The sequence below is a fragment of the Boleophthalmus pectinirostris genome, unplaced genomic scaffold, assembly GCF_026225935.1.
Source record: "Boleophthalmus pectinirostris isolate CB_2022bp ecotype Guang Dong unplaced genomic scaffold, ASM2622593v1 HiC_scaffold_3, whole genome shotgun sequence".
Lineage (NCBI taxonomy): Eukaryota > Metazoa > Chordata > Actinopteri > Gobiiformes > Gobiidae > Boleophthalmus > Boleophthalmus pectinirostris.
Genome location: NW_026571299.1, coordinates 13,206,852 through 13,222,402, shown reverse-complemented (window position 1 = coordinate 13,222,402; position 15,551 = coordinate 13,206,852). Strand labels below are relative to the sequence as shown.

The window sequence follows — 15,551 nt, the reverse complement described above, 5'->3', positions numbered from 1 at the left end:
GATCATAATTGTCGAGAATTGGGTTCAGTGACCTTATTTTTATAGACAACCAGTGATGGACACGAAATGTATTTAGTTACAGAATAAATGTATTCTGCAACACATTCTCATACATGGTCCAATCAAAGTACTGTATTCTGAATACTTAAAATACTTTTACATCAAATTGCATTTGAATTATAGAGTAAAGACAAGGTAATAATGACAGCTTTATAATTGTTTTGCCATTTGTTGTGCTTTTCCTTTCACTAATTGGAGAAGGAAAATCATGTACTCACCACAAGAGCAGTGTTTTATATCTTTCTCTCAAATTATGTGCAGTTTATACAATAAAAAAATATAAATACAATAAATACAATTGTTTATTCCTCTGATTTTTAGAAAAGTAACTGCATTCTGAATACCACCAAATGAAAAAATAACCGTACTGAAATACAGTTACTCAGAATTAGTATTCAGAGTGCATATTCTCAATACAGTTACTTCCCCAACAATGAAGGCAACAAATATCAATGCTGGATCAGAGAGGCCATCGAGTTACACAAACAAGGCCCAAGGAGCATACACGGGAGTCCCGGAGAAGGCACATCCATGTAAGCAGCCTACAAAACACATCACTACACCATCATATGTCAGACAAAAAGAGTTCTTACTTAAATATTTGCTGTTATATTTAGATTACTTCTAAAGCATATGTTCCTTTACATGTGTTGAAATAACACAACAGACACCTTTCTTTTTGAGTGTACTGCTTTTCCTTTAATTCATGGAAACTAGTTCGTGTCAGGGGCAAAACCGCTACTAAAACATTCATAAAAAATAGTTAAAATCTGTATTGGTATATTGTGAAACTGGTGCACCGTATGTCAAACCTAGCCCAGATCCATGCCCTCTGCTGGGCCTAACCCGGAAGCGTCCCCTCCCTGGATGCTTTGGTAAATGGAAGCCATGTCTGCATTGGTGTGGATCAGGTTGGCGAATTCGGCCATGCTGGGGCTCCTCTCCACCTCGGGCACAGCCAGCAGGGCGGCGACAGCGCGCATGGCCGATCGTCTCAGCTCTTCCTGCTTCTCGAACTCCTGCTTCACAGAGCCAGCCTTCACCTGAGAGAGAAAAAGACATGTTATTTTCTACTTTACTTGTGGACACAACATCTGCTTTTGACTGTTAAGGGATCCACCAAAAGTTTGTCTTTTTGAAGCTGTTATTGGTTTGTCTGGAAGTTATGGCATTTTTTTAAGCTATCTGATCCTTTTTGTAGAGACAAGCCGGTGAAACCACTTGGCCAAGTTACATGTCAGATCTATGGAGAAGCAGTAGGACAGTAGGAATGGATGTTGTTTTAACAGTAAAATATATGATTTGAATAATGAAAGATATGTGAGTTTAATGCCATAATGCAGAATAATCCAGGCAAAAACCATAGCATCTCCATGGAGACAAGCAAGAAGTGTACCAGAAAAGTAACACAGGTTATCTTTAATAGACAATAATTAGACCTACCTTCAAACAAAACAACTAGTCTCCATTCCTTGGTTCTAACTCTAACCCCGTTTTTGCTGTTACCTATACCTGACCATCCTTTACTAAGGTAAGACACATTTGAATTGTGCACGAGATTGGTCTGAGAATGGAAGGATGTATATATACTTTTACAAAATTACATTTACCTTGGTTGTGCATGTGGCCTTCAGTGGCTCCACGAGTCGGTCTAATCTTTGTAAAACACCGGCAGGACACAGGGAGGCTAGTCTGGCCAGCATCAAGAAGGTCAACATCTACAGATGAAAAAAATCACATTAAGGCTGCAACTAACCATTATTTTCCTAATCATTTAATCTAGTGATCTTTCAGATAGTTGTGAAAGGCCTGTGAATGTGAGATTGTTACGACATTTTTCCTAACCTTCTTCTCTCAGCTCATAGTATGTTTTGGAGTATGTGTATAGTCCAGATAACAATTACTAAATTACCAAATTAGAAACAAGAAGATACATTTTCCAATTTTTGTATTTTCTGACAGGCTTCCAACTGCTCTTCATCCAACAAACAACTATTTGAGTCTCACCCTGATGTCATAATGGTCTTTGAGTCCTTCCTCCACATGGTCCAGAAACTGCAGTACATCCAGCCCCTCGAGGCAGCTGTCCAACAGAGTGTACATGCACTCGAATGCAGCCTTACGCACGTCCAGGCCATCGTCTACTGTGTGTTTGAATGGACCCATCTCCACCTGAAAAAACATGTGCACAAGTCCAAAACATCAACAAGTGAGCATTGTATTTAGAACAAAGTCAGGCCTCATAATGTTGGTGTTAGTTACCTAGTACCAGTAGAATTAACTGAATATTACTGATATGAATTTAGCTAACTTGTTAATTGATTTTAAATTGAATTTTGTTTGTTTCTTTATTTTGTATTTTTATTTGTATTATGTATTTATTTTTGTTTGGTTTATTTTCTTTCAACCAATTGTGAACACATATACATCTCATTTATATCTGTCTGTTTTCTTCTTCTCCTCCTTTCTCTCTCCTAGCCATCATCTCTTTGCGTTCTCTTCCACACTTCCAAAAAATGTACTTTAATGTAACAATCAATATTGTAAATATTTAATGTATCCCCGTCACTTAGTGCTCAATAAAGAGAGAAAAAACTGTTATTTACCTACATTAAATATGTCTCAGAAAAATAGCTTTTTAAATTTATTCTGTATAATCTGAATTATATTACATATTATTTATTCTTCTGCTGCTGTGACTTTAGATGGACAATATCGTTTAGGAGACAAATTTTTGAATTGTTATTTTGCAGTATTAGCTTGTGTTATTGTGTCTTTAAGAAAACTGTCTGAAAGTTGTGTTTTTATTTTATTTTATAACACATAAAGACAACATAAATGTAATATTGTTGCATCTTGGCACTGAAGTTAAAAGTAAATTTTCTTTTTTTAATATGACTCATGATTTACAAATACGTTTTAGTGCATTTCTAATACATTGCAAAATATGATCTGAATATTAAGATCAAGTATATCAAGATGTATTTTGTCAATATTGCCCACCCCCTGTTCTCATAAAAAGGTCTGTCTATAGAGAAGAAATGTCTAACTTTGTATCCAAAATACAAAAGTACTCACATTTTACAATACTGTAGAAATGGTACTTCAAATATACCAAACAAACATATACTTTGAATCGTACTTCAGGTAACATGACTGACCTCTCTGATCAGGTCTTTTCTGATCTGCGTCTCTTGGTACAGATGGGGCAGGACTTTTGTCAGGAGTCCCCGAATGAGAGACGGTTTATTATGAGCTGCAGAGTTAAACATGACCAAAGCCACGCGCCGCACATTGATGTCCTCATCTTTAAGCGTGGCTAAAAAGTCCCCTGTCATAAAGAGATAAAACACATTATTAAAAGTCCTATATTACACAAAACTGACTCTTGTGAGCTTTAAGCCATGTTAGAATGTTGTTTCCTTTTCAAAAACAGACCTGGAGTTACTTTTTTTCTCATTCACACATGTTTGAGTAACCCTCAGTCTGTCTATATCTCCAAAACTCAAAGTGTTCTGTTCCACCGTGTGATATCATGAAGAACTAAATATGCAGGGTTTGTGAGTAAACGTGTGAATGAAACAAAACACAACTCCAGGTCTTTTGATGATGAAACAACATTATAACATTGATCAAAAATAGAGTAATATAGGCCCTTTACTCAAATGTTGGTGTATAATAGAGCACATTGCAGATTAAAGAGATTGTATTTAGAGTTATAAAATACATTACCTATACAGTCCTTTAGCAGTGCGTCAATGGGAGCGGGTTGGTCAATAATAGTGAATTTTACAGCCGTTACCACTGTGCTACGGGCTAGAGCAGATCCTAAAAATATAAGGGAATATTTTATCAAATTTTTCAGTTAAACATGTATACATATGTAATGTGAATTTAACATAGAGAACACAGTTAATAAAAAAATCCTTCAGAATCAATAAAGTATTTATCTATCTATCTAAAATAATACAAAATCACATCAAAATCACAAATCTCTTCTCTGTACCTCCTATGAGCTGCTTTTTGAGTCTGGGGAGGAGCTGATCCGGGTTGACCAAAGTGAGTTTTCCCAGACATTCAGCCACGAGGTTCCTGGTGCCCTCCTCTGGACACAGGGCGTTCTGAAACAGCAGCGCCCAGATGGACTCCAGGTGTGGGGAGAGGCTGGAGGCTGGACAAGCACTGCACAAACACACACACAGACAGTGTTTTAGTAGCATTTACATTCATTCAAGGCAAAGTAGATAATCAGGGTACATTTTAACAAATATTTATTATAAATATTATTTGGAACATTACGCATTTGAAACATGCATAAACCAATAAGCAACTTTGAGCATTGGATGAGCTTGGAAGAGATAACTAACAAACAATTTGGTAACTGCTAATTTATTGTGTGCATCAGCCATTATGTACAACAGTGTGTTTAAGTTTGGATACATTAGTTTTGAATGTATGTAAACATGAACATTTGGTCATGTAAAGCATTTGAATCTCTATGTAGAGTCTAGGGACAAATATAAAGAACTACTACTTGCTAAAAATCATTTGTATTGCAAGTTACGTCACTTACTCAGTCTTTACTCAGTCACAGTTGTTCTACCACCTTTGCATGTTTCTCTCGGTGTCTGAAACCCAAATCATGCACCACATCCTTCATCTAATACAAGTACAAGATCTGGAGATGGGTCCCCGAGTACTGTACGGCAGCAACTCAATGCTTCTGACATCATTTGTCTCAGATTTAGAGAATGAATTTCCCACATGAGAGATCAATATGACAAGATAACAGAAGGCAATGAGGGTGAACTACTTAGGCCAAAAACACAACTGAAGAATATAATAAAGGAAAAGAAGGGATCAACCCACCAAACTCTGATTTAGTGTCCAACTGAGTAGAAAAAATAAAGTATAAAAATAGTATTCTCAGGGATTCAATGTAGACAAAAAGACTGTGTAGAGGACTAGATCACAGACCTGATGACCTCTTTGAGTGAGTGCAGGAGCAGGTACTGCCTCTTTGGCTGTGAGGCAATCTCTTTTAACATGAAGGGGAGATACTCATTCAAACTGCCCACCGCCATGCTGCCCAGAGCACAGGACGCCGCAGTCTTTATCTGAAATACACAAAGGGTCATAATTCACATATTCATCTTAAGCAGTCAATTTTAGTGACAATAATAATATATAATAACAAACATATGAAGTCTCTTATGAAAAATATTTTGAAATAGTGGTAATTCCTTCTACTTTTTGCCATTTTTAAGTAATAATCAGATAATAATCCACACTTTTGGTCAGTAATAAATATATTTTAAAGTCACTGCTGAAAACCCACCTGTTCAGTTGGTTATCTATACATCGGTGTGTTTAATTCCCTTGTAATGTTTAGCGTCTTTATGAATTTATGAATGAATGAAACCATTTGGTCCGTACCTCTTCACTGGATGAGGAGAAGGCCTCTAGGATGACTGCCTGGACCTCTTTACTGCCCCCCAGACTGCCGCTCCTCCCCACCTCCCCCAAACACAGCACGGCCAGGACCCTAGCCGACTCTGGGCAACTGTGGCTCTTCACCTGGAAAACACAACAGATGCTAGATATATACTACTGCAAATAATCATGGAAATATCAAATTTAAGATACAGGATATTTACTTTTTATTCAAAATGAGGGAGAAGTCATTTCCAACGTTAAACAGAAAAGTTAAACGCTATTACTATATTACTATTATTATAATAGTTTAATATGTCACAAAATCTGGCTAATGGACAAATGTATTTTACAGTGAGGAAAAAAATACCTTTGTCCCATTGACAGATTTCATTTTTTTGTGGCGAGTAATGTTAGTTTAGTCAGACATCTGGTTCGGATAACTGTGTATAAATATTCCACCTGTTGTATGAGGCTGGAGACAGTGCTTGGCGTGTCTTTGGGGCAGACAGAGCACAGCGCAGCCACACAGCGAGCGACAGAGTGGTACGACTGTCTGTGGATGTCTGACAAACACTGGGGACTGTGGAAGGGCTCCATCAGGGACTTCAGCAGCTGACTGTACAGAGAGATGAGAGAGGAACTCTAGCAGCTGAGTGTAAAGAGAGTTGTGAGAGGAAGTACAGCTTTCCTCCGGCATCAAATCTGCACCTCTGAAGCCTGAGTGAACTGCCCCCTCTAGTGGTTGAGATTGATATGCATGTGTCATAAGTAGAGAGGAGAGCTATGTTTCTTTATTAGGCAATTTTAGATCATTATTGTGTTTTAGAATGAACAAAATTGTAAAATTATGATCTACGTATGTTACCGTTAAATAATAATTCTCAAAAAGACAATATTTCATGATTGATTTATGCCTGTTCTGGCAGGTTGTGTCTAGAAAATGCATTTCTGTATATTTCTCCACTCTATTACCATATTATAATTAACCAAAAGGAATCTGTACACTTGAAGGAAACACAGATAAAATCCCTTTACCTAAATCCGATGTTACTGGCTTTGGAGAGTACCAGAGCCTGGAGGAAGTCCAAAATGGCTGCCAGTGCTCCTCCTTGAAGCAGCGGAGAGTGAACCAGTTGGAAGACTCCAGGGAGCACAGAGGAGCTGATCTTGGCCAGAGACGAGGGGCAGGCTTTGGCCATACAGGTCAGCAGAGTGATGGATAACTGGACAGACAGAAATTATTTTTTTAAAAAGCAAAGAGTAATAGAACAGTACTCTAAAGTAAAATTGTAATTGTAAACAAAGAATGAATACCTGTGACACGTGCATGTCGATCTCGTCCACTAGAGAGGGCAGTTCACTCAGGACAGGCTCCAGAGCTGCAGGTTTGATGCTGGAGGTTTGATGCGTGACTAAAGCTGTTAAACACGCCAACGTCCCCAACTTCAGCGCTCTCTGGTTTTTACGCAGGAAAGAGCCCAGCACCGACAGGGCTTCAGGCAGAACAGAGGACAGGTCAATCTGAAAAACATACACATGCTTTGTTGATGCCTCGGAATGACAATGGTTAATATCTGTGTAGAGACATTTTTTATATTTAAAACATAGGCATGATTGTTATCAGTAAATAGGAAGGTATCAGTATAATATTGAGCATATGGTCTATAATTATCAAGAAAATGTTTTAATTAAAGAAACTTGGAGTGCATTCTTAACTATATTAATGTATCCTTACAAGGGTATAATGCAGTATTTCTAATTAGGTGCACTGTTTGGCTTTCCTGATGAGAGAGTCCACCTGGTGTCTCCATGAAGATGTTATTGCTTTGCCTGAAATGTTCCACTGTGCTTTTCTCTTGAAGATAGATATTATTTATTTTATGTTATACTGTGGAAGACTCAAGAAAAAACAATAACAACTTCTGATTTGGACTGGAAAAAAATAATACTTGGATGTTGACATTTATTTTAAACATTGTCCAAATAACAGTACAGCTACCCGGCCTCCAACTGAGAACAAACCTACAACTAGAACACAAACTCACAAACTATTGGGATTCAATTTTTTTTTAAAGAACCTTGAGAGGAGATGAGGTGATCAGAGTGATGGTTCGCACTGTGGTCAGTCTTGTGATCTCATTCTTCAGCCTTTCCAGAAAGATGCTGAGGACACCCTTTAACTCCGCCCCCAGGTGGTCGCCCAGGTGACAAACCATGTGACCCATGCAGGAAATAGCCCTCTCTTTCACTTCCTGGTCGATGTCTGTAGCTTTGAGCCTCTTCATTGTTGAAGAGAAGACCTACAAGAGAGAAAATTTGAGTCTATTTTTTGGCTTAAAGGTTACATATTGTGGTTTAAAGCCCCACAGTGTAACTTTTAAGACCCAAAATTCCTTTGACTATGACATTCCACAGTACGGCATGAAACTCATCTTTCTCCATGGATAAAGTCTCAAACTATGGATTCAACTTGCAGTGACACGCCACCACCAGAAAGTTATCTGGTGTTGCTTTAAGTCAGCATTATTTTCTGGTCTGGGCATACAAATGAAAAACATTGGGGAATGTCTTAACAATATTGAGTGTAATAAAGTATTCTGCTTGTTCTTAAAATATGATGCACTTTGGTTTGGGTCATAAATGGTGTTAAATGAAGAGGGACATTGTGACCTCTTTGACAAATGGCTTGGGGTCAAATCCTCCAGCAGCGCTCTGGTCGAGCGGCCTCATGACTTTGACCAGCTGCTGTGTGACAAGGAGGGCTTCTGAGGTGATCTTATAAAAGGAATCTTCTACACAAGCCACCACCGGGGGCAGCAGCACCTATTAGATAAAACATTAGAAATGAACAGACAGAATAGTACACTACCATGTCAGTCTTTAATAATTTAAAACCTAAAGAAATAACAATAGGCAAACAACAGAAATAAACAATAGATAAAATTGATGCTAGTTAGAAACCTGCATGTGTGGTTGGAAGGCTCGTGGAGGGTGAGACACCAGAAGGACGTGGAAGAAGGACAGAGCATCGATCCTCATGGTGGAGGAGGTGGATTTGTCAGTCAGGGAGAAGACTATACCTGCACATGGTTAAAAGAGTTAAAGCTGATTTGGCTCTATAGCACTACACAAGACCTTTACCCTCTAAGGAAAATGGGAAAAAAGCAGATCATTTACTAAATTTAAAGATTTTTGAACAAATTTCACCCCACACTCTCCCACAATCTCACACATTACCAGGTATTAGGGCGGGGATGTGTTCCTCCAGTGCTCCTGGTACAGTGTGGGCCAGTTCAGTGAGGACAGAGAAACAGCCCTGTCGAGATTTAACACTCTTGTCCTTCAGCTGTTTGTGAAGAGCTTTCACTATCACCGGCACCTGCAACAACACACCACAAATCAGGAGTATGTACAGTTTAACAGGAAAGGAAGGAAGATAGTAAATGAAGAACCATATTGAAAATACTTCAGCAAAATATAACATTCACATTTATTCTCTTCTTTTCTCCACTTTCAGGGTTAAAGGTCCAATGTTACAAAAAATTGACTCTTGTGAGCTTTTAGCCATTAGAATGTTATCACCTCTTTGAAAAACATATTGGGAGTTGTGGGTTGTTTTACATTCACACATTGAGTAACCCTTTATTATTAATCCAGTAACATCTAAAACTCAAAATGCTAGTTTTCAAGTTAACGGTTACCTTTTACCTGTTGTTTAGTAGAGAATGGAAATTTAAGGACTGAAATTATCCAAATGATAGTGAAGGTGTACAGAGTTTAAAAACACAGTGGAGTGTTTGAGAGAACTCAGCCTAAATATGTAGGGATTGTGTGCTAAACATCTGTGAATGAAACAAAATGCAAATCCAGGTAAGTTTTTGATGAGGAAACATTTTAACATAAATCAGAAAATAGTGTAACATGGATCTTTTAAAATATTAGAGAACATAAGAAGTGGCAGGTGAAATGCTGTTCTGCAATTTCTATTGTGTTTGGGTTTATAAAACAAAATAAGATTTTTTTTTAGGAGATGTACTGTATCTAGAAAGTCCTCTTAACTTTCAGAGTTTTACCAAATTGTTCATCAAATTGTTGAGTTAATTGGACAGTTCATACCTGTTTCTTCAACATTGTAACCGTTGGCTCCTCCTCTCTCGCCGCTACTTGCTCTGTTATCAGCCCAACATGGCTACTCCCCACTCGGGTTTGTCTGAGGAGAGTGGAGAAGGCGGAGAAGACATCTGCGCGCACGTTCTCCTCTCTCTCCTTGAAGCGTGTGAGCAGGGCGGGGCAGAGGGAGGAGTAGAATGACAGGAGCAGGTCTCTCCTCGTGTGGATCAGAGCCTCCAGACACTTGATGGAGGAACGCCGGACTTTCCAGCTCATGTCATCATCGTCACTGTACTCATCATCGGACTCTGGGGGGAAAGATGTGTAAATGGGCAAATTCCTATGATCATATTTTAAAGTGGAACTAAACACTCAAACTACTTTTTTTAAATTTCAAACACTGGCTGCAATGACAGATTTTGAAATGTAGATACCTGTAAAACTAATCACACTGTTCCTTCTGCCCCTTTGCCTAGAATGTTCCACAGTACAACAGATCAACATCAAGAAAGCCATTAAAAATATATACAAATTTAATTCTATAGACAAATACAGAGCACTAGAATGGTTTAAAGACATATTCTTACTACATAGAGAGACAATAAGATAATATCGCAGATTCTGTAGTCTACAGCATCAGATTAGTGTATAGGATAAATGTTGATGGTTTTTTCAAGTGTAGGAAGTAACAGTTTTCTCAGAAGAACTGCTGTACTGAACAGTACTGACGATGACTTAGGGTTAGACATTCATAAGTGATTTAATTTCAGCCTAAACCCCTTTGGTCATAGTTTTATGTGAAATGTTTGTAACAGTCTATTAAGAACCTTATTAAGTACATGACTGAAAAAATAAACTGCTACTACTAGATAGATTATTACAGTACCTATCTCCACAGAGACAAGCAAGTGAAGTGACAACACCAAGCCAAGAAAGAGGTCAGATCTGTGGTGAGGAGATGTTTCTCTCTTTAGGAATGCAAGATTTTCTAGGAAGTAAAACCCCCGGTAATTCAGTGAATGCAAGATGGATGTGTTAAATGTCATACTATGGAACATTCTCCGCAAAGCAAAAACATCTCCTTGGAGACAAGCAGAAAAGTAACATGTCTTTAATCCCTTGCACAACTGGAGTGAATGATCCAATGTACAAACTACAAGGTAGCCTTTTAGTTTTTGATCCTGCAGTTATTGATAGCATTCTGGTGATATTAAGTCCATTAAATCCCTTCCCTGTTGCTTTCATTTAACATGTTTATGAAAATGTGTAAAATATTATCAAAATAATAAAAAAAATAACAAAAAGTGAAAATGTGGTGCTGCTGATTGTAATGTAGTCATCACCTTCACCAAAGCCATCCTCTACATCCATGCTGTCCTCCTCCTCTTCATCGTCATAGTTATAGTTGGGGTCATACGTCATGAACTTAAGACACAGCTGTGTCACCGTGGAGATGTGCGGCGACATTTCTTTAGGACACCTGGGAAAACGAAAACAATTTCTGTAAATATCACTTTTCTCATTGAAAGGGAGTTGTAATAAAAGTAACAAAAGTAACAGGCCTCCTTATGAAAGCTTCAAATGCTTGGAAACAGTACTCTCGGAGCTCGTCATCCTCCACACTGGTCAGCTTCACTACCATCGGGATGAGCTTCTCTAAGTGTTCACCTAAAATACACATAGATCAAATAAACAGGGCTGGATTCAACTTGTATTTTGCCTTTCTAGACCAAGCTTGGTTAATACTAATTCTAGTCTTTCCAACAGAAACTGATTTAAAAAAAAAAAAAAAAAAAATGTTGTTATCTTTATTAAACATATAATTTTAAATCTCTGAAAAAAATATGTCACCACCTTTTGTAACAGCGCTTGTTGAGAATTTAGTTCAATGTTGTGGAACAAAAAGTCCCAAAATGTACAGCATTCATAAATGTGTTTTTGCATAAATACTCCTACAGCAGCTTATTTTACTCTGCACTTTTCATACTTGCTTAGAGTGGGAATTTTGGCATGTGGAAGCCAACAGGTATCAGACAGCACTAAAAATAAACTGTGATTTTGCACATAATTCACAATGGATCCCAGATTTCCACAGTTCTACGGCTTCTAAAGTGGAGGTCGAGAGGCACTGAGCTGTGGGTTTTGAGATTGTTTGACATAAAAACAGTATCTTACCAACTCGATGTCCCCCCTGGCGACTGACTGTAGCGAGACACTGGATGTAGGTTCGGGACATGGAGGTGGGCGGGGCCTTGGCCAGCTCTGTCATCAGGTGTTCTGTCAGCTGAGAGAAGAGGGCGGGGCTACAGCAGGGCACCAGGTGACCCAGAGCCAAGATGGAGCGTTTCCTCACCGCCATTCTGGGGCTAGTTAACTGAGTATGCGAGGGAAAGTGTTGACAATGTTTATTTATTATTATTAATAGACCTCACTTACTAACTATTGACTACACAGTTAAAGACTGTATTGATAAAAAAAATATCCCTCTCTTATTTTTACCTGAGGCAGCAGGCTAGACAGCAAAGATCCATGGAAACTGACCAATGCGCCACTTAACCTGTGGAATACACGTGATAGCTGATTCAAATAAGAAGTCTAAAAGATGTTTATCCTGTTTGGGGTATTTAGTTTTGAAATATAACCTACATAGATCATTATATCACATGTTGTCCATTTTAAACTGCACTGTATACCTGCCCTATCTCTTTATAGTGGCATTTCATTATAGCAAGCAGCAGATTTTCAGTAAAGAGTTGCTTACTTTTGTGCTGACACATAACATATTTAGATCACCATGTTACCTTTTATTATTTTGAAAATGGTATATTCGCCAAAACAACTTTTTTTTTTTTTTTTATAAGCTTCAATTTAGTTTTTGATGCTCTGGGTCCCCCCCATAGACTGTATAATATCCCGCTAATGACATACTGTACTCAACATTGCATCAGATTTATCAAGCTGTTTTGTACAGTTTTGTTTCACGTTTCATATATGTATTTAATTGTCATGTGGGAGCATCTGTGATGAAGACTTATACTGTAGGCAGAGCATTGCATCAAAGGTGTGAATAGGAGTGAGATTGTAAAATTACTCAAATATGCATGGATGACATCTACAGGTTTTTCATGAGGGAATCTAAAAAAACAAAATCAGTATTAATATAATAATATAATAATATTTTCATTACCTTCCCAACATGTCTGAAAGAATGTCCAAAGCCTCCAACTGAACTGACACATCCTCCTGCTTTCCCATGGCCCCAATCAACTGAGAGGTGATTTTCTTGCACACACCAGTGGTCAGATTCACACCTGAAATCGTAAATGTTAAAGGTGCATTGTTTAACTTTTCAAGTGGAGGGTCTGCCAACAGCTTTTCTCCATGCAGGTGGTATTGCGGTCTTGAATGTTTCACAGTGTGGCATAAAAACTTCCTATCTTTATGGAGACCAAATCAGCCCAAGTTACTGGTCAGATCTGTGGAGAGGTGACCCCGCTCACAGTCAGAATGCCTGTTTTTCTAGGTACTTCTGAGATATAAAACCACCTGTAATTGAATAAATAGATCTATTCAATATAGATCTGTTTAATGTCATACTGTGGAACATTCTAAACAGAGTAACATATCCAGGGAAGGTGATGAAGACACAACCGAAAAGTTTCACAGTGCACCTTAAAACCAAGAATATAATTTGAAGATATGAACAAAAAGGTATTTAAAAGTACCAGTTGTGGAAAGGGGGAGTTCTGCGATGACAGTTTTCAGACCCATACTGGAGATGTCTCTGAGCTGCTCTTTGTCAGACATCATGTTTGAACAAAGAGTGTCCACCATCGTCTCCACCTGAGGCTCCTTCACTTTACTCACCAGAGGAGCCAGGCTGGAAGAACACCATAAGATAAAATTTGATCATCTCATGTCTTGTACTTGGTGAAGATTCAAGCAAGTCTAGAGTTTAGTCTACATATGTTATGATAAACAATAATAATGGATTTTGTTTATAGGTGCCACTACTCACCATTTAATTTAAAAAAGATTATCAGAAAAATACCATCAGAAAAATAGCTCAAATACAATATAAAAGTTGGTGAATCTGCACTGGTTTGATCTTGGTTTTCCAATATTAGTAAGGTAATTAACTGGATTTAGTTAAATATATTTGAGAAAGTGAAAGAAATTATCTGTGCAAAATATGTAAATTGAATTTGTTGAGTAATAATGAATATGAATACAGTAAGTAAAATATGAAAATATTTGAGAACCAATTACAGGGTTTCAGTTACGAGTTTACAAGCGTCGTTAGGAGCACTTTTCAACGTCTGTTATAATTTTTCATCATCAATAGAAAAAGCAGGCAAAGAGGAATCAGACAATCTTTATAGACTCTAATTCTAACTCTAATCTTTAATTAATCAAGTGCTAGACAATATTTACCATTTGACAGCCAGGTTCTGCACCTCTCCATTCTTGTCTTCAAGCAGCCTCAGCAGCATACTGACCACCTTCCTCTCGCTGTCCTCATCCAGTTTGATGCTGTCCTTCTGCAGTTCCAGCATCAAGTCATTGGTGGCCATAAACCTGTATTAACCCAGGATTAAAAAAAAATTTAAAACATGTGGGACAATAGCCTATAATTATAGAAAATATGGTTAGTATAATCTGGAAACATCATAATCACTACTGTTATGAAATTGTTATGAAATCTTGTTTAGTATTTGAAATTTTTTTTTAAAATGTTTCCTTGAAGAGGAGAGTACAGTTTTAGTTTTAAAGGCCATTGTATTATCAAGTTGCTTTGCTCCAGGTTTTGTGAGGCAAAATATGCACCAATTTCATAAAAAAAATAAAAAATAAATAAAAAATAATTGTTAAAGTCATGCGTCCTTACTCTGTTTGAGCTTGCACCTCCACAAACCTGACTACTCTTTGGGCAGGAGGAGGGCCTTCTCTTGCTTTATTCCATGGGAATGTTGGCTGTAATATTCCACAGTATGGCTTAAAACTTATCTGTCTCCAATGGAAAAAGAGTTTTAAAGATTGTTTGTCAAACTATCATCACTTTAGTTTAACTTAATCCTGGACAGATAAATTGATAGGCTATAGAATGATATTATAGTAGGTCATTCATTCCTAACCCGGTTGTAGTGTTTGTAGAACTGGATATTTTGGGACACAAAACAAAATAGTTGCGGGGTTAACATGTGGTATTAATAAGTCAAATGCATTTTAGAACTTTACCCACCACCACTCCCACTAGATGTGTCCTCTGCAGTGTTGGTAGCCAAGTGTAGCCCACCAAAAACTGTCATCTCATGTCAGCATACGTACAGTTTGTGTTGGGTCAGACTAAGTTCACTTCTAAATTCTTACCTAAAATCTTTATCAGTGGAGGTCATTTTCTCCAGTAAGTTGGAGATGTGGTAGGAGACATTCGACATCTTGTTGTTTTGGCAGCTGTCACCACCGCTGAAAGAAAATAAAACAAGATTTAACCTAAAAACATGGCGAGGTACAACAGCCCAGCCTAAGGGGGAACTTGACACTATGGTGGGCTATGATAAAAATAGACGTGAAAAACCCCTGTATAATGTCGCCATCCCGTGGACAAAACTAATTTAACACTAACAGCAAGTAAGGAAGCTTTATAGTGAATTATTTCCAGTGTGTTTGATTTATTTTTGACATTTGACATTCGCTAAAAACATAACATTCACATGACACTGGATTATCAAGGAGCTAGCAAACTTTATCTGACAACTTTCATTACGCTATTTAATGGCAATAAAAATAAAACTGGATTTCTATTGATTTTTACAATAATTAAACGTTGTTAACATTACAATAGAGCAAAAATATTCAGTACTAAAATTAAAATACATACAATAATATTCTACGCGGTTTCTTCATTTTGCGGAACATTTCACCCTAAAATCTTGCGTTTGTTT

At 37.6% G+C, this 15,551-nt stretch overlaps 1 protein-coding gene across 1 annotated transcript; it reads right to left on the bottom strand.

Annotated features, from left to right (window-relative positions):
- Positions 1 to 378: 378 nt before the first annotated feature.
- On the bottom strand, positions 379 to 15,544 carry cand2 (cullin-associated and neddylation-dissociated 2 (putative)). Its single transcript, XM_020928402.2, has 25 exons — positions 15,488 to 15,544; positions 14,977 to 15,072; positions 14,041 to 14,184; positions 13,332 to 13,486; positions 12,794 to 12,917; positions 12,106 to 12,163; positions 11,782 to 11,980; positions 11,169 to 11,274; positions 10,950 to 11,086; positions 9,613 to 9,914; positions 8,734 to 8,875; positions 8,458 to 8,576; positions 8,167 to 8,319; positions 7,575 to 7,796; positions 6,811 to 7,017; positions 6,532 to 6,719; positions 5,956 to 6,112; positions 5,497 to 5,637; positions 5,038 to 5,177; positions 4,067 to 4,242; positions 3,793 to 3,888; positions 3,222 to 3,391; positions 2,068 to 2,232; positions 1,671 to 1,778; positions 379 to 1,103 (listed from the first exon to the last, which is right to left on the bottom strand). Exons 1-25 carry the CDS (start codon positions 15,523 to 15,525, stop codon positions 873 to 875), a joined length of 3,774 nt encoding a protein of 1,257 aa, XP_020784061.2. The 5' UTR covers positions 15,526 to 15,544; the 3' UTR covers positions 379 to 872.
- Positions 15,545 to 15,551: the final 7 nt, after the last annotated feature.